The 27,640-nt window shown below is 42.3% G+C and overlaps 1 protein-coding gene across 9 annotated transcripts in view; it reads right to left on the bottom strand.

Moving 5' to 3' along the window:
• Positions 1-27,640, bottom strand: part of LOC134205054 (serine/threonine-protein phosphatase 4 regulatory subunit 3) — a 90,157-nt gene that overhangs the window by 48,699 nt on the left and 13,818 nt on the right. The window contains exons 2-3 of one of the 9 annotated variants that reach the window (XM_062679941.1): positions 968-1,005; positions 256-893 (exon numbers count right to left, since the gene is read on the bottom strand). In XM_062679941.1, the coding sequence (XP_062535925.1) occupies positions 256-367 (112 nt within the window). In that variant the 5' untranslated portion in view covers positions 368-893; positions 968-1,005. Of the gene's footprint in view, positions 1-255; positions 1,006-16,683; positions 17,037-17,130; positions 17,288-27,640 lie in introns of those variants that run through there. The other 8 variants (XM_062679942.1, XM_062679943.1, XM_062679938.1 and 5 more) reach the window with 8 other exon arrangements.

Below are 27,640 nucleotides of genomic sequence, written 5' to 3'. Positions count from 1 at the left end.
CACAAATCCATCCCAGTGTTGACCCGATTTTGTTGTTGAGGAAATTCCAGAATAAATTTCTGGTTTGAACCCCTGAAGAATTTTTGAATTAATTGTTGAAAGTTAGAAGTTTGAGTGGATTTCTGGTGTCCATGTTAATTGATTCGCAACTTCTTGCAATTACTCGGATTTGAGTTCTGATAGCTCAATAATCTATAGCCTAAAATATTTCCATTTGGCGTTCCTAAATAAACTGTTACTAAACAATAGACTTACCTTTTACTCGATCGACGTAGTTTGATGTGACGTGCCCGGTACCCCGATCGTCCCACTGTCGGTCTGCGTTCAGTGCGTACAATTTAACTCGTCGCCTCGTATCGGTTGTCATGTTGCGTCTGCTGAGGCCGCCGCTACTGTTGGTGTTGCTGCTGCCGCCGCCGCTGGTGATTCCGCCGCTAGTGGATGGTTGCGGCGAATCGTCCGGTTGCTGCTGGTCACTACTGCTGCCGGTATTTGCCGTCGCCGTCGTCGTCGTCGCCGCCGCTGACGTCGGATGATGACGATGGTGATGGTGGTGGTGGTGGTGATGATGGCTGGAGGAATTCCTTTTCTTCCTCTTTTTCAGAATTTTGTACCGAACCTTGCCTATGCTTTGCTCAATTTTTGATCACTGAACAGAAAGCCGGCGACCGTAAAAGTATCGCGCAATCTGCCGAAGCAGTTCTCACTATCACGACTCACTGGATTATTTCATACACCTTTGGGTACACACTGGCAACCCCAATTTCGCTTCAACAAATCACTCACTTATAATTCTTGTGCCAGTTTCTTCCAATCACTTCGTATCAATTCACTATATTCACTGCTGGCAATTTGAATAACATTAGATATTACCTATAGATGCGGAGACAATACTTTCCGGGGATGTTATGTTAACGATAAAATTTCCTTGAATAGTGTGGTCATGATATTCAACTTTTTTATTTACACTCAATGAGATCGGGCTATGAACGAAGTTGGTCAGATCTGTGAATAGAATAAGAAATCAAATTTGAATTAATATGGTTGTATGAATCGCTTCGTATCAGATCGAATACGAATTTCATATTGGATTTATTTTACGTTTCTAGTGTACATGATTTTATGAATGAATACTTTATGCGCATAAGAATCGCCTATTAATGGATTGACGAGCAATAAAGGTTGATGGTTGATGAATTTACTACAGTGATCGTTCGCTAATTGGGGCACGACCTCACCCCAACTAGCGAATGCCGTTCGCTAATTGGGGCGGTTTGACAAGCGTCAATGTTGTTTACTTTTTGTATTGAACAAAAGAAAATTTTACGCGCCAGAAAATATCGATCCCGCCAAACACGGAAACAAAACGTCAACGCGTTTTTGACATCACATTCTGACGTTTAGCTGCTTTTTAATTGGGTTTCGCCCCAATTAGCGAACCCCCAACTAAAAAGCGCCCCAACTAGAAAAACCCCAATTAGCGAACGTTCACTGTACTTGGTAAGTTAATTTGTTTTTCTCGTAGAAAACAAGTTGTACCGAAAGGCTATCATTTTACTCCGAAAACGAACATTTTATAGAAGACTCGGAGACCCATAGTACTATATACCAATCGACTCAGTACGAGCCTTGTAAATCACTATTGAATTTGGTAACGATCGACCATTGCATTTGGAAGTTATAAAGTGTATGATGTATAGAACCATACACGGTTGGTGTCTTGACTAAATGTGAGAAAGGCAGTGTAGCACTACTACTAGGTGAATAAAATTGATGTTTCTTCATGTCCTTTCTTAATCCAATTTGTTCAACTGATGAGCTAGCAGGACAATCCAACAAAATAAGAAATAGTGAAATCGCGCCTTGAATTTGAAAGTCAAGAATAAGTTCGTCCATTCGAAGTAATGGGATTCAATAATGTTAATAAACACTGCTTAAAATATGAAATCATCCACCTAGCGGTGTTGGTGCCTTTCTCGTGCAAAATAAAATACTAAAAAATATGAGTGAGTGTTTTTAGCGTGTTTTGCGCATAGAAAATAATAGTATTTTGGCCATAACTGCTGATCCCATTGTCCAATCTGGCCAATTTTCAATAGCAAACAATAGGACAGGATCCCTCGTCGAATGAAACTTTTTGTGAGTTATGCTAATTTCCAAAAAGTGTGTCTACAAAATTGTACAAACACATAAACTTAGTATACGAGAAAGGCAAAAAGTTGGACTTAAAACTACTGAAGTAGATTGAAAGTGACAACTTGCTGACGATTAAATACCACATCTAATGTTGTCTATTTTTTCAATCACGTCAGCGATTGTGGCGCCAGTTTTGCGTGCGTAAATCGGTATCGTGTTTATCAAATGTGTTCCAAAATAGAAGATCGGCAAAATTTTGTTATTGGCATCGAACCCCATCCAAATACACAACACAAAATCTAAAATTCGCATCGAATAATCCTACTCGCAGCAACGTCTCGCTCAAACGAGCATCCATTCACAACGAAAGCCAGGGAAAGAAAATAAACAAACACCTCCACGAAAACTTGTATACAACAATGACCGGGTTTAACTTTACGTTCCAAAGCATCACGATCAACCCTTGATTTACTAGATCGGTCAAAACAACTACAAATGAAAATGTTAGATGGCAATGGAGCAACTTGGTTCAAACTGGATACACACCATAAAGCTACTATTTTCCGATTCAAGACTTCCTTACGTGTGTATTGGAACGTATTGAGGAAATACCATCTCAAGAACAGTCCGTGTCAGCGTTTTTTTCTTCTCTTTTCTGTCGTTTTTCATTTGAAAACACTGAATCAACGCGATGACGACGTAAATGAAATCCGCAAAATGGTTTATTGCAGACTTGACAGACACTACGGAACAAGGAACCTGTCACACCGGTATCGGGGAGCGTGCTGCACCGTTCCGCTCGCGTCGTTCTGCCGCATCCGGAGCGGATTCCTACAGCGGAGGAATCGCATTGCAGTCCCATGTGAACGGGGAAAACCCAGCAACTATGGGGCTGATATGCGATCACAGGCTAGCAGCACGCGTTGGTAGTAGTAGCGCAACATGATGATGGACATTAAATTAAGAATACTCGCGCGATCGTAAATCTCCCGCAGGTTCAACTTTCTTTTTTAGCGTCTCGCGTTTTTTTTAGTGGGGGGTTGTTACCTAACCGTCCGATGATTGTTTCCATAGAACAAAGAAGTTATTGGTATTGGAGCAAAACAATGATCGTGGGTTGAGAAAATCCGTAATCCACTAATCAGTGACCATTTGATTACCTTTATTGATACTTTTTGACCGTGCTTATTATTTTTAAATAATAGGACTTTATTGCAAGTCGAAGACCGAACTTTGAACTCCGATGAAACGCCACGAATAGTTGACCAGGCATTGGTGACGGTCAACGTGGTTATTTTATTACTCATATTTTATCACTTGAGGATTTATTTATTTTATTTATTTATTCAGACTAAGGCCGAAGTGGCCTGTGCGGTATATAAGAGTCTTCTCTATTCGGCTCGGTCCATGGCTACACGTCGCCAACCACGCAGTCTACGGAGGGTCCGCAAGTCATCTTCCACTTGATCGATCCACCTTGCCCGCTGCACATCTCGCCTTCTTGTGCCCGTCGGATCGTTGTCGAAAACTAATTTCACCGGGTTATTGTCCGACATTCTGGCTACGTGCCCAGCCCACTGCAGTCGTCCGATTTTCGCGGTGTAAACGATGGATGGTTTTCCCAACAGCTGATGCAGCTCGTGGTTCATTCGCCTCCTCCACGTACCGTCCGCCATCTGCACCCCACCATAGATGGTACGCAGCACTTTCCTCTCGAAAACTCCAAGTGCGCGTTGGTCCTCCAAGAGCATCGTCCAGATCTCGTGTCCGTAGAGGACTACCGGTCTAATGAGCGTTTTGTAGATTGTCAGTTTGGTACGACGGCGAACTCTATTCGATCGGAGCGTCTCGCGGAGTCCAAAGTACGTACGATTTCCAGCCACTATGCGTCTCCGAATTTCTCTGCTGGTATCATTTTCGGCAGTCACCAGTGAGCCCAAATACACAAATTCTTCTACCACCTCGATTTCGTCACCACCGATACAAACTCGCGGTGGGTGGCTCACATTGTCTTCTTTTGAACGTCTTCCTATCATGTACTTCGTCTTCGACGTGTTGATGACTAGTCCGATCCGCTTGGCTTCCCTCTTCAGTCTGATGTAGGCTTCCTCCATCTTCTCAAAGTTACGTGCCATAATATCTATGTCGTCGGCGAAGCCAAATAGCTGGCTGGACTTATTGAAAATTGTACCACTCGTGTTAATCCCTGCTCTTCGTATTACCCCTTCCAAAGCGATGTTGAATAGCAGACACGAAAGACCATCACCTTGCCGTAACCCTCTGCGGGTTTCGAAGGGACTCGAGAATGCCCCTGAAACTCGAACTACGCACATCACCCGATCCATCATAGCTTTGATCAACAGTGTCAGTTTATTCGGAAATCCGTGTTCGTGCATTAGCTGCTGGTCCCGATCGATTGTATCATATGCGGCTTTGAAGTCGATGAATAGATGATGTGTGGGCACGTGGTATTCGCGTCATGTCTACAGTACTTGGCGCATGGCGCACACCTAGTCCGTGGTGGAGCGTTCGCCCGTAAAACCCGCCTGGTACGACCCCACGACCTCCCTTGCAATTGGTGCTAGTCGACGGCATAAAATTTGGGAGAGTACCTTGTAGGCGGCGTTCAGCAATGTGATTGCGCGATAGTTGCTTCAATCCAGCTTATCGCCCTTTTTGTAGATGGGACACACGACACCTTTCATGCGGCAAAACATCCTCCTCCCAAATCTTGGTAATCACCCAGTGCAGCGCTCTAGCCAGTGCATCACCACCGTATTTAAATAACTCTCCTGGTAGTTGGTCGACCTCAGGGGCTTTGTTGTTCTTCAGCCGGCCAATCTCCTCCTGGATTTCTTGGAAATCCGGAGCCGGTAGAATTACGTCCTGCGCGCGTTCCCCCAGGTCCATCACCATACCGCCATCTTCGTCTGCCACATCGCCATTCAGGTGCTCTTCGTAGTGCTGCCGCCACCTTTGGATCACCTCACGCTCGTTCGTAAGAAGGTTCCCGTGTATGTCCTTACACATATCAGGCTGTGCCACGTGGCACTTACGTGAACGGTTCAACTTCTCATAGAACTTTCGTGTGTTATTAGCGCGGTACAGTGGCTCCGTCTCTTCACGGTCTCGATCTTCCTGCTGACGCTTCTTCCTCCGGAAAATCGATTTTTGTCTGTTCCGCGCCTGTTTATATCGTGCCTCGTTCGCCCTCGTGCGGTGTTGCAGCAATCTCGCTCATGCTGCATTCTTCTCTTCTAATAACTGCTCACATTCGCCGTCATACCAGTCGTTTCTTCTGATCCGGAGCCACCGTGCCTAGTGCAGCGGTTGCGGTGCTTCCAATTGCGGATCGAATATCTCTCCAGCCATCTTAAAGAGACGCTGCGCCTAGCTGCTCTTTCATTGAGAGTGCCACTTCCAGCTGCTGCGCGTAGTCTTGGGCTAGTCTACCGTCTTGTAGCCGCGCAATGTTAAGCCGTTCGAGTTTTGAGCGCAGGCATACTGCAACGAGGTAGTGGTCGGATTGAATATTCGCACTGCAGTGAGTGCGGACGTTCGTGATGTCGGAGAAGACTTTACCGTCGATTAGAACGTGGTCGATTTGTTTTCCGTTTCTTGGCTAGATGATCTTCATGTGGCCTTGTGGATATTTTTGCGGGAAAAGAAGGTGCTTCGGACTACCATTCCGCGGGAGACTGCGAAGTTTATGCATCGTTGGCCGTTGTCATTCGATACGGTATGCAGACTATCCGGTCCGATGACCGGTCTATACATTTCCTCCCTTCCTACCTGTGCGTTCATGTCACCGATGGCGACTTTGACGTCCCGCAGTGGGCATTCATCGTATGTCTACTCCAGCTGTGCGTAGAACGCTTCTTTCTCGTCGTCGGGTCTCCCTTCGTGTGGGCAGTGCACGTTGATGATGCTATAGTTGAAGAAACGGCCTTTAATCCTCAGCTTGCACATCCTTGCGTTGATTGGCTGCCACCCAATCACGCGTTGGCGCATCTTACCCAGCACTATGAAGCCGGTTCCCAACTTGTTGGTGGTACCACAGCTTTGGTATAAGGTAGCCGCTCGATGCCCGCTTTTCCACACTTTCTGTCCTGTCCAGCAAAATCTCCTACAGCGCCACGACGTCGAAGTTGCGGGGATGTAATTCATCGTAGATCATCCTATCGCAACCTGCGAATCCTAGCGACTTGCAGTTCCATGTTCCAAGCTTCCAATCGTGATCCTTTTGGCGTAACTACAGGGGGGCTAGGGGGGGCTATAGCCCCACCTAGGATCTGGCTAGCCCCCCCTAGAAAATTTGTTACTTTGTATAAGTATTGCACATATCTAGTCCACTGATTATATACGGCGGTAAATGCAGTGAAAGGATTGTCTTCATTATCCAATCCCTCTCTTCAAAACACTACAGCAAGTTGAATCTATTCGCTCAAGTTTTTGAACTTCGAGCAATTGTTATAAGGCTTGCTCACGACAAAATCTGGACCCCTCAAAACACGTTATAACTTATGAAATACCAAAGGAAATACCTCATCATCAAGTAAATAAAAAAATATATTATAGATTTTCAAGTTTTTCCAGGTTTTGTGAGTAATTGTTATCTAAATCGAGCGTATGATCTTAACCTTCCTAACTAATACTAATCCTAAAAGCTGCAGCGCATTTTAATTATCACTGTAGGCTTCTTAAGAAAGGTTCGGTAAAACTTTTAGATTTCAAGTAGAGGTAACTAAAAGTTTAATAAGAAAGAATTTTGTATTCTTTCGGAAAGATTTTAAAAACTCCCCATACTATTTACTTCTCTATTGTCGCTGCAGCAATGAAACCAGTGAGAATGTCTCAGTAGGCGTGGAACAGACGTACTGAGAGAAAAGATGTGTTAAATGTTCCTATGTGTAAACAAATGCTTCTATAAGTTAATTTGTTGCAATTTTTTTTAACTAAATTGAAAATTAACGACCAAGTATTAGGATGTAAAACTGATTTTTTTAAATCATCCTAGAAGTTTCTAACAGAAAAGAGAGGTTAGTTTGTTGTGGTCAGATCGCCGTTTGAAAGCTCGTAGGAATTGTCAGGCCACTAGATTGAAAGCTGGCGCAAAAAGTTTAACCAACTAATGCTAATGCTTCACATTCTATTTAAGGCGAGCGAACCTACCAAGAATTTTGGGAATCCTACGAAATTTCTAGATTTTTGTAACAGGGCTGAGCGTTGATGAACATCATTTGAAATATTTAAGTCTTCCATTGATATCTGGTAGACCAACAATATACATCAGTTGAATCGAGCGAAAATGGTAAACTTTCTGTGTTATGAGTGTTAAAAAGGAAAAGTTTTAAAAAAAGTTAGCCCCCCCTAGACTTTTTCATTAGTTACGCCAATGCTTTATTCGTCGCCTAGGTCTTTGCCGATTATATCGAGTCGCATTATCTCTTATATTGTTCTTAATTATTGGTTTTCTAGGCGGCTTATTGGGTTTGCGTAAACCTCCTGTCTCGTCGGAGGGCCGTCATGTCAGGGCTGTTTAGCGTCCCACCTAACACCAGGACTTGGGCTTGTGCGCTTTGAGCGGCACACGGTCGCTTTGGTGGGGCCTACTTGCGGATACATGCAGCTTTTTATAGGAATTTAATAGGGCCCACTGTCAAACCCCACCACATCCTAGGCAAGCCCCACAACTCGCAGATGGCCTGGGGAGGGATCGTCAAGCCCTTGGACATAGCCCCTGCTGCCTTTTGCGCTAGTGTACTCCTTTTTGAAAAAAATTACATGAATAACTATATTAAAGAAATTCTATTTTAACAAACAATAATACAACAGAGATCCATTCGAGAAAAAAACGTTGCACATGTTTGCCTGCTTTCTAATCTGAAATACTTCAGAAAAATATATTTAGCTCTATTAGTGGAATGTATTCAACCGTCTAAGACGAATTAAGTACTCTCCATTTAATTCCACCAAGTAATTTTCGATGTCTTTGCAGATACGTATTTCGACCACAACTGTGTGGTCGTCTTCAGTGTCTCGTACTTGACTCGACTTGCCGAACTTGTCTTGCCGTACTTGACTCGACTTCTGAGTCCTGAATCACTTATCGCAGTCGAGCCCTTCTCGTCCGATTTCTTGTTACCGACATGTACAACCAACATAGGTCCATTCCATTACATCGCTTGAAAGTTTTATAGCTCACAAACAAGTTGAAATGTAGAGCCATTATTGCAGATAAAAAAAAATGAGATTTAGTTCATTTTGGGTCGAAAAATGCCGCAATTTATATCTTCATCAGTCATCACCAACATTCGTTGCCAGACATCGATTCAAATTTCAGATTCATCTTTTCTCAACCTCTGCTTGCTGGTCGCCTAGAATTATCCCAAGATTTCGACTCAGATCAAGCCAACCTAGGACACAGGATCTCAAAGAAATCAATTCAGTCATTTGCTATGCTTGGTTCACGCACCAACCGTGATTTCGTCGATTACGACGAGGAACAGTAGCGGAGATAGAATACGTCCATGCCTTACTCCAGTGACTACCCGGATGCGGTTTTGCAAGACTCAGTACGTAAAAGCTTCGTACAGTGCTTCGAGATGGTAATCCCTATAGTTAGTAGAATAATATACTTGTCTCCAAAAGAACTGTCAAACGTATCTCCACACAGACATGTCGTCACGAGTGTAACCAAAACATTAAGGGGTGAGATGTCATATTCGACCCGAAATCCCGTCTCTACTAGAATTGGGTGTCCCGTAACAAAACTTATAAACCTTTTCCCATCACTAAAGCGTTACTCGTTTTCGTTTTTTTGGTGTAGCTGCGCTCGCGCTACACGTTTGCACCAAAAATGTTCGTTTTTGATTTTTGTGCTAGGGTATCCAATCATGGTTTGAACCAAATGGCGGGTTTCAGATGAGCCATCAAAATAAAGTTGATTTATTTCATTAAAGGGACATGTTAGAACTAAGATTTCTAGTTTGTATGGAAGCTTAGTTTATTATCTTTCTAAAAACATCCTGGGTGCACATATTAATGCTTAGTTTCATTGAAAAAATTTAATAACTACATAACTACATAACATAATTCGTACCATGGTTTGAACTACTGCAGCAGCCAGCAGCTCCTAGATATAATACTAATCACATGCATGAAACGCTGAGGAAATCTGCAGAAAAGCAAATTTGTTTTACTATTCATCTTCTCGCATAAGATTAGTAACTCGAAACGTGTGAAAATCGTCTAAATTATCGATATGAAAATTGCGAATTTTTCATATTGGAAATGTAAACAAAATGCTCCAGCTATGCGCATGTAGCGCTCCTAGCAGACACCAGCAGAACATGACTGCATTTACAAGTTCAAATCATGGTACGAATTTAGTTCAAACCATGATCAGTTTTTACCTTGTATAAATTTTACTATTTTAACTATTTCAAACTGTTTCTCAATTGTATGATGACGTCAATCGATTACAGATGAAAACAGCGTTCTTTTGATATATTGATCTCACTCCTGTGTCATAAAATGCGTCCTTTACGAGCTTTTTGAAATTATGCCACTGGTTGGGGGGATTTGGCGCGAATGATTACGAATGTAAACACTTCCAGGTTTTTTTTTTTGTTGCATGATGGCCGTGCATTTCGTAGTTGCTACTCCGTGATCGACCAGAACCAATCGCAATTGCACAGGGAACCAATGGATGGAAGCATGGGATTTGCTCTCCAACCTCAATGTGCACAGTCCGAGAGCTCTAGTATTTTGGATGGTCGATAACGGCGCTGGCCACGTCCTTACGGTTATCGGAAATGGGAAGCAATTGATGATGCAGTCACTCGCCCACTGCAAGCCGAGAACACCTCTGTACTCGCCACGAGTGCCTGCGGAATTTTATTGAAATATGGGTTAGGTTTTATGGCAGAGGTACGTCTTGGTTAACGGGTTGCAAATGTGATAGTAATGAAAGAGTGGTATTCTAATTGGATGCCGAAACGAGCTTTTTCGCTCATTTCGAATTCTAACAGTAACCTGCTAGAACTAATCAAGCTGTAGGTATAGGAATAGAAGATGGAAACGGTATGAAAGCCCATTTCCAGTTCTAGCGATTGCTAGAACACGAGAGATATCGACATTGTTGTTACAAAAGGGCGAAAGTCTCAAACGTAAACATTGACTTCTTCTGCTGATTTCAGGAAGATTAGAGACTTCTGGCGGTCTTTTCCACTTCCGCTCGATAGAAGGCGCGGAGCGCCACCAGTTCCAAGTGGTTGTTAGCTGGGAGCGGTCCTAGTTGTTAAGGAATTTGCAGTAAAAGGCATTGTTTACGTTTGCGACATTGGCCCTTATGAAACAACCGTGTCGATATATGAAAGATACAAAGTAGGAGGAATGGAACAGGACTGGGATTGAACCCACGACATTCTGCGTATGAGGCAGAAGCGGTGGCCATATGACCACCAAGCCCGTTAAACTCTATCACTTCCAGTATACCTAAATATTCCATTCATACTGTTTTTTTAGGTTCATTTCCTGCCAATGAGATGGTAATTTCTACTGATTTCAAAATGGTTCAAACCATGATACGCTTTTTACTAGTTCAAACCATGATTGGATACCCTACACCAGTGTAACATTTTTCTTGCACCGAAACAAGCAGTGTAGCACCAGAAAAAATCAGTGTGACGGTGGAGTTATATGTTGTAAAATTTCTGCCGTTGTTATAGTTTTCTTTTTATGGTATCCTTGACGTATCTATAACAAACTAACCCAACTACACTAAAAACGTTCATTTTTGCCGTGTAAAGTGGTGCACTAAACCGTGTAGCTACACCTCAAAAACGAAAACGACATTAGTTTGAGAACTTTTTGCCTTTCTCGTACAACACAGTTGTACCGAAAGGCTATCATTTCACTCCGAAAACGAACTTTTTATAGAAGCCTCTGAGACCCATAGTGTTATATACCAATCGACTCAGCTCGACAAACTGAGCACATGTCTGTCTGTCCGTGTGTATGTATGTGTGTATGTGTGTGTATGTGTGTGCACAAAATATATAAAAAACATTAGTCAACTTTTCGTATAGTAATCCTTAACCGATTTTCTCGCAACAAGTTTTATCGGACATCGGACCATATAAACCCCATTTAAGGTTGACGTCTTAACTAAATGCGAGAAAGGCACCACCAACGCTAGGTGGATTAATCTGGGTTTTTTAATGGTAGTCATGATTTGACATTCTAATCTGCTGTACTTTGTGCCGGAAATAAACACAAACTTTTTTTATCAAGATGATGGCGGGTGGTGCGACAATACTAACAAAACGCGACTTCGTATCTCAAGCGATGATCGAGCGGCGAAAGTCAAGTGTAGCATTGCAATTCTTGAATGAATCACGCAAAAAACAATCCTTGATATCAAAAGTAAACAACTCGTCGTTGCTACCATCCGTTGCCAATGTTCTCTTCATAGGAGGGCCAATCTTTGAAGAAGAGAGGCGGAAAAAAGCGTTCGCCCAAATAGCAAAGCACAACGCATAAACCCAAAACAATAAATAAACAATCATGTTTACTAGCGCCGATGAGAACCAGGGTGCATTGAATTACTCTATGAGGCGGCAGCACAATCACGTGTTTTGTATGCTAAATACGTTTTCGTGTTCAAGCATGAATTAGCTTTCGTTCGCCAAACTACTGATTGAAGCCACTGAGACCTGTGCCATTGGATTGTTCGATCGTGTCCCCATAAACCAGAAGAAAAGTCGTACGTACGGCTTTCTCTCAAAGCTTCCCCCGTACCTGTTGTCCTCCACAGACCCACCCCCTCACAATAAATCTCAAAGGCCAGTAGTGACGGCGGCGACGGAGGCGACTTTGAAAACTACGTGACGTAGCGGTAAAGCCGTGTAACAAAAGAGACAGTAGGAAGTGTGGTATTGGTGCCATGGTTGATGGAAACTGTGTGTGCGTTGTACTTCAAAGTTGCTGAGGCACATACACATATCAGTAACTGGTCTGGTGGTAACTACGAGTCGGTCAGGTTTGGATGTTTCACCGCACTTCTACAGTGTGGCACTGTAGTGAAAAATGAGTCACGTATTTGAGAAAGAAATCGACCCAACATCATGTAGAAGCATGTTCGGTGGATTGAAGCCACAATGTGATATGAAGCTACCGTACACACTTAAATTATTTCACAGATTTCGGTGAATTTTGCTTCAATTCACCGAAATCTCAACAGCAGATTTGTTCGGTAATTATTTCACCGATTTTCTGCGGTATTTTCCTTTGTTCAACTGTCAAAACCACCGAAAAATCTGTAAAATTTTTACCGAACAGTTCTGCTGTTGAGATTTCGGTGAAATTTCACAGAAATCTGCGATTTATTTTAAGTGTGTACAAACCGATTGAGCCTCGCGAAAATCCGAAAGATGACAAACAGAATGAATGATCTTGACTACTTGACTAGGCCTACAGAGGAGGAGTGAGTGAAAGAAAAAGAAAATCTTTTCATTACGTAGTGACGGCATTGAGTGATGCATGTCGTGTATCATTTTCGTGGGCATCCTCGGCGGTCGAGGAAGAAAGAACGGCGACTGATGTTTTACAATGCGCAATGATAATGCATGCGAGTTTATTTTGAATGCGTTCTTTACGTAAAAGTACAAAACAGATTCTTAATACATACTTTGTACTTTGGCTGAAGGACCTGGAGTATTATCGGAAAAAAGTATTGATATTATTATATGGAGGGACCGAATCCAGGATTTTTATCAAAAAGAAGTTTATACTGTGCTCCGGAAAATTAAAATTGATTTACTCTCGAAGTCTTTTTCAAAGAGGTCTACAAGTCGAATCAAAATTTCCACTTCGTCGGCCATGCAAATTACAGAAATCGTCGTATACCACTCAATTCCATTCTATATAATTTAAACCAATAACCGCAACAACATTTGATTAGCTGTTTGGAGCCAAACATTCTATGGATTCGACTTCAACAAAGATTAGGATTTCCGGAGTGGTGTTGTATTGATGTTCCATTTTTCATCTCACTGTAACACACAAAGCGTTAACAAAAACAAATTCATCCCATGACGAAATTAAATAACAAATCCGTCAGATATTTTTGTAAACATGCGTGCTCACTGCTGAAAAAAAATTGCTTTTCATCCCTGTGCTTTATGAGATGATCCACTTTAGCAGTACGTGAGCCCAATTGAATCATTTGTTTGAGAAACTGCATTATATCCATTTTGATTTCTTCGATATAGATCTAGATACTTCTAGTTCGATAACTGCACCCATAATTGCTCTTCAAAGTGCGTATACATATGAAGTTTCTCATAAAAATGACTTTTCCATATTTCCAATGTACAGTGGGTAATGTCTGTGACATAACCGCTAAGTGGACGTAGGACTTGACTTGACCATGCCTTTAAGATACATAATATGTCCAAATTTCTTACATCAACTATTTTGGATAAATAATCGGCGTTGCATACCATTCCTTGGCAAAATCTTCTCATCAAACCGACACAGAAATCAAATCTACATCGAACAACAATCATCAAAAAAAAATTCAGGAAGTATCTGTCCGGTCACGAAATATTAGCCTCGACAGTGGCAACCTTCCTGCTGAAGGACTGCCTGAAATAAACCACAAGTTGGCTCAGCAGGGGATGTAGACTGTATCTCAGCCCTTCCACTGAAGGGCCTTCTAATCCGTGCGATAGCGACTGAAGGAGAACATTATTTTTAACTCTTAGAGCCTTGAAAAAGACTGTTTGCTTCGGCTAAGTGCAAAAAGTAAGAAAACGATCTTTTCAAATAACCGCGAATTTCGTGGTGGTATAAAAAAGACTGAATGCTCTGCGAGCGAATGCACTTTTCTTTTATACTACTTAATTTTGAATCTTCTCTGCTTCCCAATTGGTGGGCCAATCAGCTAGTATCTTGTATCCCGCTTCTTTGTCAGCCAAAGCGTCATTATCATCAACGCGTTCGAGAAGGGCTTCTTGTTTTTTACGCTTGTTGCTCGCTGCTGGCGTCTATTTCCTAACGGGACTTTTCGCTTGATACAGGCCAATAAGCCGGGCAAGCGAGCTTAGAATTGCAGTTCAGGTGGGAAGTAGGGTGTTCTTTTCTGAGACTACATTGTTAGTAGTAGAAGGAAGAAAACACCCGGACATGGGATTTCGGTTGATAAGATTTAGAATTGGTAACATGGGACGATCATTCAGTCACGTTCGCTTTGTGTGCGGTCAGTATCAAACAATGTTTATCTACTTATTTTTTTATCAATGCCAAAAAATCCAACATTTGATGAAAAATCGATTGATAGTTTATTAATGTTTGAGCTGTTATCAGTGTTTTTTTATCCAAATAAGATTATGTGAGAGATTTAGACATCTTATGAATCTTTAAAGGCATGGTCAAGCGAAGTCCTTCGTCCACTTCGCGGTTAAATCAGAAAAATTATCCACTGTTAGTTTTGACGCTATTTATGAAAATCACGCATAAAATTTTAGTTCTAGAATATTGGATTTGGCCCCCAAGTACAATTTTTATCCCGAAGGGTATTGAAAGCATTGATATTGATCTCTATTATTGGTTCTCTGAAGAACCGTTTGTTTTTTGGACATACATGCTGCATCATGTGGCTTTTCTTCAGCCTGTCTCGGCTCGACTCTGCTGCTGCTGCCGGTATCTGCTTATGGCCCGTTTACATATGAGCTAGTTCTAGCGAACAATGCACTGTCCGACAATACTAGTACGAAATTAGCATAATGTAAACAGGAATTGTCATGTGCTAGTAGTGTTTACATTATGCTAATATCGTGCTAGTATTGTCGGACAGTGCATTGTCCGCTAGAACTAGCCTATATGTAAACGGGCCATTAGCATTGCTACTTTGTCGGGTGGGTGGACTGCTGATGTACTGGCTAGGTTTCGGCTGATGATGGTGGCTTCGATGACTTCATTCCCTGCTAAAAGGTGTGTGTGATGTTCAATCGATGATGCGGTTGCTTCGCTTGTCCCGGTCAGAATGAAAGGAAAAAATCGCGTTGCGCTATTTTATGGCTTCCCGGCAGACCCAGCGGCTGCTCATTCGCTGGTGTCTGCACCAATCAGAACGTGGTAATGGAATGATGCAAGAATTATGCGGTACCCATATTTATAGGTTCCCTTGATCTCAATGTTTTTCATTGAAAACAGTTTCATGCCTATTGACACAAGTTTTTCGGGTCCTATCAAGCATGGACATGGAAGGCATATTTGAAATCTGTCGATTGAGGGGCTTACCGCAGAAATTCGTTCACTGAGACGAACGCTATTAACGTTTAAAATCTTTCAACACAGCGTAACGCGGTCGATTTGAATATTTTGAAATGACACCCGGTATAATAAAGAGAGACGTAAGTCCTACGTCAAAATGTTTGCCAAAAATGTCACATATGCAGTTTCTCAAACAAACAGTTCAATTATTCACATTGTCATTTCCTATTGAAGAACATCACATCAGGTTGCAATACGATCCATCGTGGTGCTAATCTTTAAGTACGATTGCTATTCGGTAATAAAGAAACTGCTCCAAAATCTGCAACGATGTTCACCTGAGCATGAAGATCCTGGGCAATTGACACAACTTTATTTCCTACGATAATCTTGAACCACCGCCCACCGGTAAGGGTTTTTTTTGGCAGCCCTTTTTGGAATACCATTGAAACAGAGCTCTGTATTTCCAACTAATTTGGCAAGAGCTTCATGAGCAAGCTACGAACCAGGACTTTATTCTACGACAGCCTTCTCATATAAAATTGTTTTCATTGTCTTTCAAGCAGCCATGGATACATTTTTCCGTAGATACGCTTTTGTATTTTTCTTGTCGCAAACGTAAACATTTGCTTTTTCTGCAAATTTTACAAAAATGCGGGCGGCATACTTCTAACTACCATTGAGCACTGATAGAGCTCCGCTTGGTAACAGTATGTAGTAGGGAAGAACGTTGAGCGATAATTGCATACATCGTGCCATTTTTTACCTTTCTAGTACAACAAAGTTTTTCATTTTTCGTTTTCACGTAGGTATTTTGTTTCATTACAGTCAGTAATTAGTTAAAGACCAGGAGTCAGGTTAGCACGAGACCAGTTGTGACATTACACTTTTAATTGAATCAACCTGATCATGAAAAATGGATCTACAAAAGCGCTGTCCAAAAACATGAACCCTGAAATGCACGATTGACTTCAAGGGACCTCTCATAACGTTAAGCGAAGTTTTTTTGTAATCAAAGAGTGCGACATCATGAGAAGAAACTTTTTTACACTAGCTACTTCACTGGTCTTCACGGCCCTCATTATTTGACTAATAATTGCACAGCATGCAAATTGTTTGCAATTCACTCACAAAACGTTTGCTGCTCAGTGGGCACGTGCTTTCTGTTTACAACCAAAGCCTTGCTGTTTTTGTACACATCTGAAGCGTTTACAAAACGGACCGACTTTAAATTTGCAAACATTTGTGACCATGGTCATCACGTACCAAAACCAAAAGGTGTGTACACCTACATCAACGCCACCGTTGCGATGCCGCCGACCGCGAAAAACACGGGCTATTTTCGGTTTTGAGATTATTCACGGCAGCAGCAGTACTCAGCAAGCAGGCGACTCCGTTCGCCGTAATTTTCCCGTCGTGCAGCACAACAACTACGACTGCGGTAAATATTGGCGAGCACAGATCCACACAAGTCTGATGGCAAAGCTATTAGTGGCAAGTTATCCACAGTCCGTGAAGTAGGCACCATGGCGTTGTATTAGTGTCGTACTCCATGCAACTACTACTCCTCAGCTACGAAAACCTTGCAAAATTTTCGCGTCTATCGCAAAATTTTATGCAACTAAAAGCACTGTGTAATTCACTTGTCGATTCACTATTCCACCAAATTCGAGTAAACAATGCACTTAATTCCCCAAATACACACTTATTTACCTTAAATGTCATCGGCAATGTCGCTAGAAACGCGTAAAACTTGCAGACAATGTTTTGGATCGAACGTTTCACTCCGCGACAACGACTACAACTGCGTCTCGAGGGTATATTTTTTTACTCGCATCACACTCCGACCTCGAAACATACGCAAACGAAGTCCACAATCATTCCAACACCAGTGATTTTGCAGCAGCGCCTACGGAACGTCACAGTCCAACACAACACATTCGGAATGGAATGAAGGAAATCGGCCTGGCCAACCAGCACCAACACCGTCAAACCCCCGCACGACACAATTTCAGCCAGCGGTGCACTGCACGCGATCCATGGGGAACGAGTTTCCAAAACTTAACGGTAGTGGTAAGAAGGTGGTGTAAAACGATTTGTCAGTGTACCCAGACAAAACTGACCAGTCATAAATTGTGATAAAAATGCCATTATCATGAGCAAAGATTTACTTTTAATCGACAAAGGTTTACTTAATACCCTAGACTAGGCAAAGTAGAGTTTATTAATTTCAAGCCACGCACAAATTTGTCGTGTTTAGTAACAATATACTTCCGCGGGATTCTGATGCTCATCCGACAATGGCAGCACTTGCCTATCGGCAACACAGAACGTAATCGATCGCAAAGGACTGGAGCTACGAATACACGGATGGCAGCGACCGGTGGCGGCAGCGACGACGACGACCAGTCTTCCTTGAGGTCATACCTTCCGACATACGTTCCTACTAGGCAGAACCGATTTATCATCCGAGCTTCTTTCTGTGCTCTGACTATTCGCATTATAAACCATTGCAATAGATTGATGCGCTGTCGGTCCGTTCCATGGTTGAATTGTTCCTCTGCTGTCGTCGTATAGTGCGATGTCTACGCAGACAATATCGAAATCGTATACGGGCGAGTATGGTGCATTGCCAGTCGCAACTGTAACGAAGATATTTTTCACTGGACTCCGCACTATTAGTAGCCCAGTGTTGCTGATGATGGCCAACTAATGATAGGGTAAATCCATCTGATGTATGTTTGCAATTCTTCAGTTTTTATTTTTTTATTTTTAACTGTTATATTTAATTGGAGGAAGTAGTACAGATTATAGCAAAACCACGGCTTGCACCAGCTGAACTAAGAGTAAAATCAGTAGTGATTCAGTTTCCTTTCAAATTTTCGAACACTATTCTAGTTTGAATCTGGGGCAAAATAGAACAAGGTCGTTGAATTCTCCAGCAGTGTTCTATTTATGTTTGAAATTTGTCCAATAAAATAATTATGTTGCTGCCAAGAAAAGTGCCGTACTGCAAAGGGATTTAATCCGTGGACGCATTCATACACCAAAACAATTGAAAAATAGGGTAAATGCTCCCATATTTATAACAGCCGGTATATCAATCACAATAAACCAAATTAGAATCAATTTTATTACAATATCTTACAATATAATTTGAAATTCTGTTTAATCTTAACCTTTTGGAGACCAGTAGGACATAAATTCAATACATTTGTAATGGCCTTATGAAAAACAATTATTTTCATTTTCCTACCTCTGCACTGCTCGATTGTTACTAACAGATACAATGTCTTCCACTCAATGTCCAGCTAAAACGAAATTTAATGTAGGGCAAGGTGACCGGTTGCCGGTGTCGGTACCCCGACGTAACTTTTGACAAATAACAGATATGGACATTTTGACATATGACAAGCGCTATATACCCGTAACGCTGGTAGATCACTTTTATGTAGTGTGTTACGGAGTAAGATCTACCAAATCGAGCCCTACCTTGCCATTTTGCAAGCTGTTGTGGTGATAAGGATTCATCGTATTGGTAATTGGTAGTTGTGGTAATAAGGATTCATTGTATTTAGTCCTCGCTACCAATTGCAGTCTCTGAATTATAACTAAATTATTTACCCTGCAGATAGTGACTCGAATACGTACTAACTTTTCATGAACTGTTAACAATTCTTGTTACTGAACAAATTCTTTAGCTAGAAATGCTTTTGATGATAGAAATCCCGGGTTTGTAGCTTTACTGGCGATTTTCTAGAAGCAAGGCAAGGATGTGGCTAGGGCTCCGATGCATGGCCAAATAACAGTATTACTGTTCTGATTTCTCAAGAAAGGCGCACCTCCAATGAAATTGTTCTCTTTCTTCTTCTTCTTCCTTCTCATTCGATGTGACGGCTGTCACATCTGTTTATGGCACAGCTAGGTAGCTATAACGCCAGTCAGTTTTTATGTCACATTATGGTACGGTTGTTGTCTATGATTTAGGTTAAAGTCTTTATACTTGTAGTTTTAGTTCTTTAAGAAAATTAATTAGCCTTTTTAAATTTGCAACATCTTTGGTCTCAAATACATCTTGTATTTTAAAGAAAGAATCCAGTTTGTGTTTGTCTCGGAGATGCAAGTGTTTAATACAATTTAGTATAATGTGCTCTGAGGTGTTCGGGGTTTGGCACAGCTCGCAGTACATCTCATCTTTGATGTGCATGATGCTTAGCCAGTATGGTGAGTAGTCATGACCCGCAATCAATCTATTTAGTGTTCTAACTTCGGAGTTGGTTAGTGATAGATTTTGATGCCATGGTTTAGGGTTGATTCCAGTCTGAAACTGGAAAAACTTCCGTCCTTTTCCTTCCTCTTGGGTGTAATTCACGTACCACTCTTGGACTTCTTCCGTTACCATTTCCTTGCACTTGTTTATAGCGTCGTGTGGAAATATCTTGTTAGATGCTTCGTTAGTTTGATTCAGTCCTAATTTTGCTAACGCGTCTGCCGTCTCATTTCCTTGCACGTTTACGTGTCCGGGAATCCACTGGATCTTTGACTTCATCATCGCAGCCTTACTTATTATCGCATGGATAATTTCATCCTGCTCGTTATTGTCCATTTGATGTTTAATCAGTTCACATCCTGATTTTGAATCCGTCAGAATAACTGCCTTGTAGATTTATTTTTTTCAATATATTGTAATGCCACGTATATGGCCTCCAGCTCTGCCGACATACTGCATACTGTGTTTTGTAGTTTCAAATTCAGTCGATATTTGTTGGTTTCGTCGAAAATGCCTATCCCACATCTGTCTTCCGCCTTGGAGGCGTCGGTGTAGATTTTGGTGCATTTCCGATATTTCCCCATCAGCAATCCCAGTGTAGCTTGCTTCAATACTCTATCCGATGTATGTTTTTCCTCCATACGGTGTTTTCCAGTTCGGTCTCTACTTCGATGACTTTTTTTTCTTTACTCGGACAGTTTTGGAAATTAGAAAAAGTAATTTCTTGTACTTCACAAATGTAGATTCCAGGTAAGAGAGAGTTTTATCCTGTAGGTCTTCGCTGCTCATGGCTTTTAGCTGCGACCAGACCGGGCTATCAAACTGCACATGTCGGATGATTTCTTTAGCTGCTACTAGTTCTCTCCTATGTTCCAGAGGTGTTTGGCTAGCGATCGCGTAGAGCGTGTTGATTGGTGTGGTTTTAGAGCAACCTGTTACCTTTCTTAATCCTGCGTTGCTGGCAACTGTAATCGCTTGAAGGTTTGTCTTTCTGGCATTAGCATATACCGTCGATCCATAATCTAAATAGCCTCGTATTAAACCGTTGTAGATTGTCCCCATCGTTTGGGGGTGACCGCCTGTCCTATTGCTGCTGATTACTTTTAGCATATTCATGCGGTCGGTCATTTTTCTTTTGACTTCTCTGACGTGAGCACCGAAGTTGAATCCTCTATCGAATTTTAGACCAAGGTACTTATGCGCGTTCACGGCTTCGATGTTCAATCCATTGATTTTATGTCTAGAGTTTTTTGTTCATTTGGAATAAAAGTGTTTTTGTTTTTCAGAGTTGATGCTCAGATTGAGTTCATTGGCCTTTGCAGCTAGTTCATTCACGTACTTCTGTGCTCTTTGGTTGACCATTTCTAGAGAATCTCCTTCGATGACAGCCGAAAATCATCTGCAAATTGAACCAATTCAGTTCCCTCTACGTCTATATCATGTAATGCCATTGTATACACGTTGAACAACGTGGGTGATAACACATCCCCCTAGGGTAGTCCATCATTTACCGTGCGTGTTACAGTTCCTGTTGTTGACTGCAGCTGTACTTATCTGTCGATAAGGAATGTATATTCCAGGCACATATGCTTGCTGGCATACCGATGCTGTGTGGGATTCTTTCTAGTGTGCTAGTTATAACTGAGTTGTATTCGTTACTCAGATCTAGAAAAATGATCGCAGCGATTCTGCTACGTTTGATGTTAGCTATTTTGTTCGTTATGTAGCTTACAGCTGTAGCTGTAGATCGATGTTTCCGGAATCCGAAAGAGTTTTGGGGCAAGATTTCGTTGTTACTAAGGAATGTTTCAATTTCTCCTAGTACCGCTGTGTTGATCACTTTGAGTATACAGTTGAGCATTGCGATTGGCCTCAGATTATCGATGACGTCTGGGTCGCGTCCGGGTTTGGGTACCGGTACTATCTTGATCAGTTTCAGCGAATCATTTATTTTCCCTTTCTTCCACATATCATTCAACTCCGTTATAATCATATCACGTACATCCGTTTTGACGTTTCTGAGCATTTCGTATGTTATTCCATCCGTGCCGGGTGCTGATGGTTTTTTCCTCCGATCCAGTATTCGGTTCCAGTTTTCTGTGTCCAGGATGTTCTCTGTTATTGGTATTAGTTGTTGTGCTGGGTAGTTCTCCTCTCGGAAGTGCTTATCTAGGAACTCTTCTGCTGATGCCCGATCCAATGGCGCAGTTGTGTTGCTGAATTTCCTTGTTTTTCCTGTAAGTGATCCGATTTTTCGCCACAAGAGTTTAGAACTAGTGCTAGGATCTATACTTGCCGCAAATTCCTGGAATTTACTCTTCATTAGCTCGTTTTTTTTGTTGTTGAATATGCATTCTTTTTTCTTCATATCAACAAGGTCTTGCAATGCTCCTGTATGGTTGAACTTCTTCCTGGCTTCGTTCTTGTTCTTCCATGCCTCCTCTACCTGAGCGCTCCACCAGTATTTGGGTTGGTATCTGTTTTTCTGTTTGCAGGTCCTAATGATCTTCTTTGTCACGTCCTGTAGTTCCTTCAAGTTGGTTGCTTTTGTTGTATCCAGTGTGCGAATCTCTTGCAGTAGTTTCTTTTTGTTGATGATTTTGCCCTCGGTGATTCTTGCATTCGTGTCTATAGTTGTTTTTATCGCCATGTGTCTGCTACCGATCCCATAGTCCAAAACCAGTATTGTTGTTTGTTGGTAGATCGCTGGGGAACACAAAACCAGATCTATGGTTGACGGTCGCTTGTTTAGTTCCGCAGGGAAAAAAGTGGGTTTCTTATCGTTGAGAAGAATCACATTTTCATTTGTAATGATCTCGTGCAACGCTTCACCTTTGTTATCCGCGTGATGTTCATCCCAAAGCTTACTATGTGCGTTCATGTCTCCGCCAATCACGAAGTTTTTGAAGACACTGACCTTTCGAATAATATCCTGCATTCCGTTCTTGAATTCAGCGATGGTGGCTCCCGTAGATGCGTAGATCGATATTACTGCCAAATCCAGGCCCGTCACCAATCTTCCTACTGCTTGTATATTCTTCGTATTCTTCAACTCGATGTGTTTGCTTCTCAGCGACCTGTGTAGAATCATCATGGCTCCTCCGTATCCGTCGTCTCGTGAGCTGTAGTAGTTGTTGTAGTTTGGTATCTTGTATTTGTCATTTTCTAACTCCTTCTTTGTCCAGCACTCCGAAATTAATGCTATTTTATATTGTTCTTGTATTAACACTCGCGTTAGTTCATTTTTGTTTTTCGATATACTTTGTATGTTACATTGAAAAAGTTTAACTGATTCCATAGGCTAATTATTTATTTTCAGACTCTTATCATAGCTTTTCCGTATTAGTGTTTTTGTGACAACTGACTGGCTTACCTGCGAGCAATCGTTGTTCAGATCCATCTCTGCGTTTTCGCTTCCTTGCAGCGTTTGTGCTGGTTGTTCCGTTTGTTGCTGCATCTGGTTGATCTTCCATTGTAGTTTCTCCAACTCGTTTACTCGGTAGCGGTTGAAAAGCGCCACTCCGTCCTCTTGCTGGTTTTTCCGTTTCTTGTTTTCGTTGTAGATAGGTATCATTTCTCCAATGTTGACTTCCTCTGATGTTCGTTTCGTGGTATGGGATGTTCTTGCTCTGTTTGTTTGCGGTTTAGTTCTTGTTTTGCTCAGACTTACTTCGGCGTACGTCTCCGGTAGAGTGGGGTAATCTTCAATGTTCTCCAGCACGTCGTATTGGTTCTCTGTGTAGATTGGGTACATTTCTCTGGCTTCCTGCATCGTCAGGTTGGTTTTTGATAGGATGATTTTTAGGTTGTTTTGTCGCTTCCTTTCCGGACAGGCAGACAGGACTTTTATATAATTTTCGGCTGGTTTATTAGGAGCTGATTTGTGTATTTTTGGTTTTTTTGATCGAATCGCATCAGCCGGAACCTATATAAAAGTTCATTTAATCATCATACAATGTTCTGTGAAATTGTTCTGTAGCATACCAACTGCCGTTTTTGCAATTCTGAGGTCAATCGAGCAATCAAAACCAATTCCCAGATCGAATGAGTGACGGAGGTGTATTTTCCTATACATTTTGGCTGAAATCCCCATACAAACTTCAAATCAAATGCGCCAGCTTATGCAACAAGCGATTGAGCTGAAATTTTCAGAGATTGATTTTCTCACCCAAAGACACAATCCTGGGGGGTGCCCCGTGGAATTAGCCAACTTTTTGTTTCCTGGGCCAGTCTACTGCACAGCGACGCCAACCAAATGGATGGTTTGATCAGGAGTGCCAGCGAGTGACGGACGAGAAAAATGTTGCTAGGAGTCGAATGCTAGTGGCTCGTACCCATTCCAACAAAGAGCGTTACAGTGTAGCAAGGGCAGAAGAGAAACGAATCCACCGCAGAAAAAAAGGCAACACGAAGAGAGTGTGATAGGTGAAGCGCTGGAGAACGTGGATAGAAACGATATGCGGAGGTTTTACGCAACTGTCAATGGCGCGCGGCATAAGACTGCGCCAGTGCCCGCCATGTACAACGACCGAGAGAGGAATTTGCTGACAGACAAGACTAAGGAGGCAGCCAGGTGGAAAGAGCACTTCGAAGATTTGTTTAATAGTGAAAATGAAGGTGTATTAAGGAGCAGGATGGACATAATCGGCGACGGGGGAATCACCAACGCTGGACGAGGTTAAGAAGATCCGAGATCCCGGTCGAGCTTCTCAAACACGGAAGTGAGCAGCTGCATCAATCAATCCACCACATTATCCAGAAAATATGGGAGGATGAAGAACTGCCTGCCGGCTGGTTGGATGGCCTCATATGCTCAATCTATAAGAAAGGGCACAGACTAGAGTGTACCAATTACAGAGGGATCAAAATCCTCGGCGTACAAAATCCTGTCGCGTATCCTGTTCAACAGACTGAGACAGCTTGAGGAGTCCTTCGTCGGCGAATACAGGCAGGTTTTCGTGAGGGCCGATCAATGACGGATCATATGTTTAGCCTGCGGATGAACCTTGATAAATTCCGGGAGTAGACTCACAATCTGTTCATTGATTTCAAAGCAGCGTACGATTCAGTGAAGAGAAATGAGCTGTGGCAGATAATGTCCGAACATGGTTTTCCGGCGAAACTGATTAGACTGATACGTGCAACGCTGGATGGCTCGAATTGCAGACGAAGTGTCAACCTCGTTTGTGACCTTAGGCGGATGGAAGCAGGATGATGCACTTTCGAATCTATTGTTCAACATTCCACTCGAAGGCGCTATTAGGAGATCTGGCGTGCAGAGGAACGGTACTTTTTTCTTATTCCTTTCTTTTATTTGGTAGGCACTCTGTGTTTCTTAACCGCTATTGTACCGGGATCTACTGTGGTATTCTGCTGTACAGAATCCACACAGAATCTATTTTTAGATTTCCATTACTCATTATTGGTTGTCGATACCAGTCCATCTCATCGTGAGTCCATTGTGTCCGTTTGTCCATGTCGTGCATCTAATGCTCGTTGCATTGTTCGGTTGCCATTTATCCGGGTAACGTTACAGGAATGCTTCCAAGAAGAACAAGTTGTCAGTCGCCATTAGGCATCCGTGACGGTAATGCGCTTACCCCAAACGCCACCGTATGGGCTGCGGATCCGGCGACTGGCGAGGGTTTGGTGGAGGGGGCTGGGACAGAGGAACGGCACTATCATCACACGGTCGCATATGCTCCTGGGTTTTGCGGACAACATCGACTTATTGGAATTGATCGCAGAGCAGTAGTGGAGGCTTTTGTCCCACTGATGAGGGAGACGGCGAGGAAAGGCTTAACCATTAACTCTGCCATGGTGGCAGGTAGAGATAGGGAAAGACCTAGTGGTGTTGGTGCAAAGGTAGTGCTTGATGGGGATGTGTTGTTGAAGAATTTGTTTACCTTGGAACGCTTGTGACATGTGGCAATGATGTTTCCCGTGAAGTGAAAAGACGTATTGCTGCTGCGAATAGGGCTTTTTACGGATTACGTAACCAGCTTAGGTCCCGCAACATGCAGACGGAAACGAAATTTGCCCTATACAAATCTCTGATTCTACCAGTGGCCCTTTATGGACATGAAGCATGTACATTAAAAGGGACGGACCAGAGCTTTCGGGGTTTTCGAGCGAAAAGTGCTGCGTACACTACTCGGAGGGAAACTAGAAAATGGTGCGTGGCGCAGACGTATGAATTATGAGCTGTATCAAGTATACAAAGAAGAAAATATTGTGAATCGTATAAAATACGGCAGACTCCAGTGAGCTGGTCACTTGGTGCGAATGTCCGAAGAAAGAATAGCGAAAACAATATTCTACAGAGAACCAGATAGGTGCCGGCACACGCTGGGTGCACGCGGTGGAATCGGACCTGGGGACCCTGAACGTTCGGGAAAACTGGAGGAACATCGCCCAAGACCGACGATTATGGAGCTCTACAATACGCCAGGCATAGGTGTATCGACGCTGTAGCCAACCAGGTATACATGTAGGTATAGGCTTCCATCAGTCGCTTTGGTGCGCACTGTTACAAACGATGGAGTGTCGAAACTGGTGATCTTCGGAAGCAGAATGTTTTGCAGGTTCAGCAACAAACAGAAGCGGAACACCGCACATAGGAGTACGCAGTATAAAAGCGTGGCCAAAACTATGCCAATCATTTTGTCGGCTGTAAATGCATTCAATTAACAGTAAAGCGTATTTTATTGTTTTTGTGCTCTTTGTATTACACTAGTAGTGAAGTATGACCACCGGCGGCGTCAGTTGTTATTATTAGGTAGAGCACCACTTGGCGTAAGAACGCTGCCTTTGGGAACTACAGCGTGCTTGCGACATGTGGTGTCCTCCTCTGACTCTGTCAATGAGCATGGTTTTTATGTTAATTTTCATTCTTTAATTATTACTTACTAAGATTGCTGAAAATGTGCTTCGTTTGTTCACTTCAACTATATCAATTTGTCATAGGATAATGTTAAAGTCCCTGGATAATGTATTGATATTACAATCAATGGAGCAGATCAGATAAATTCGTTGCACTTCAACCGCTTTATTTCTTAACAACTTTTACATCCGAAAAATTCGTATGCCTTTCATCAAAGCCCAGCTCTTCTTTGAAAGCGCCTAGCTTTTCTTAGAAAACTTCACTATAATCAATTAAAAACAACTCACAATTGCGTGAGGATGCGTGAAATGTTTTTCGTGGAGCTTATTGAGGAAGCTTCAATCTTTCCAACGCTGACAATTTTGTTGCTTGATCGGGTTTGGAACCTAATCAAAAGTTTAATTTTGTAAATCATATTATTGTAAAAAAGGTATAAAAAGCTAGCAATTAATGGTGAAGTTTTGGCAGCCAGCATTGCTCACAAGTAATCAATATTGATCCAAAAATCCCAGGGCAAGTTAGTATTACTATTTGAGAGTACAAAAACGAAAAATAATATGGAGATATCTAAAAATATTGTTTTTGACTTTTGGCCAGGATTTGGGGTGAAATACTCCTTAGTGCACCGGGTCATCCAGAAACTTGGGGCGAAGCACAAGTTGGATGTCGACACAAGACGACAACGTGAAGTGGATTTGGCGCACCAGATTAAAAGTTTGAAGATGCAGCACGCCCACGAGCTAGAGCTAGCCCGGGAACCGGAAACAGGTTTGAGAGCTCAATTGAAGCAACAAGAGTGTGAACGAGTAAAACTGCAAACGCGGGTTTTAGCCCTGGAACAACTACTCATCGAAGAGAAGGAGCAGCGGCGTGCTTTGGAAGCAGATTTGCGTGACCAATTTAGCCGACGGAACAAGGATTGCGAAACGCTTCAATTGCAACTGGCAGAGCTTGAGAATGAAATTCAGTGTCTGCGAGGGATGGAAGAGCAGTTAATACAAACCCAGCTAGAGGCAAGCGGGCAGCTGGAATACGATGCAACTCGTCTGCGGAATGAAGCCGTGTCTTAT

The sequence above is a fragment of the Armigeres subalbatus genome, chromosome 1 (genome assembly GCF_024139115.2).
Source record: "Armigeres subalbatus isolate Guangzhou_Male chromosome 1, GZ_Asu_2, whole genome shotgun sequence".
NCBI classification, from domain to species: Eukaryota; Metazoa; Arthropoda; class Insecta; order Diptera; family Culicidae; genus Armigeres; species Armigeres subalbatus.
Note: the sequence above shows the minus strand (reverse complement) of the source record. Positions and strands in the feature narration are given on the sequence as shown.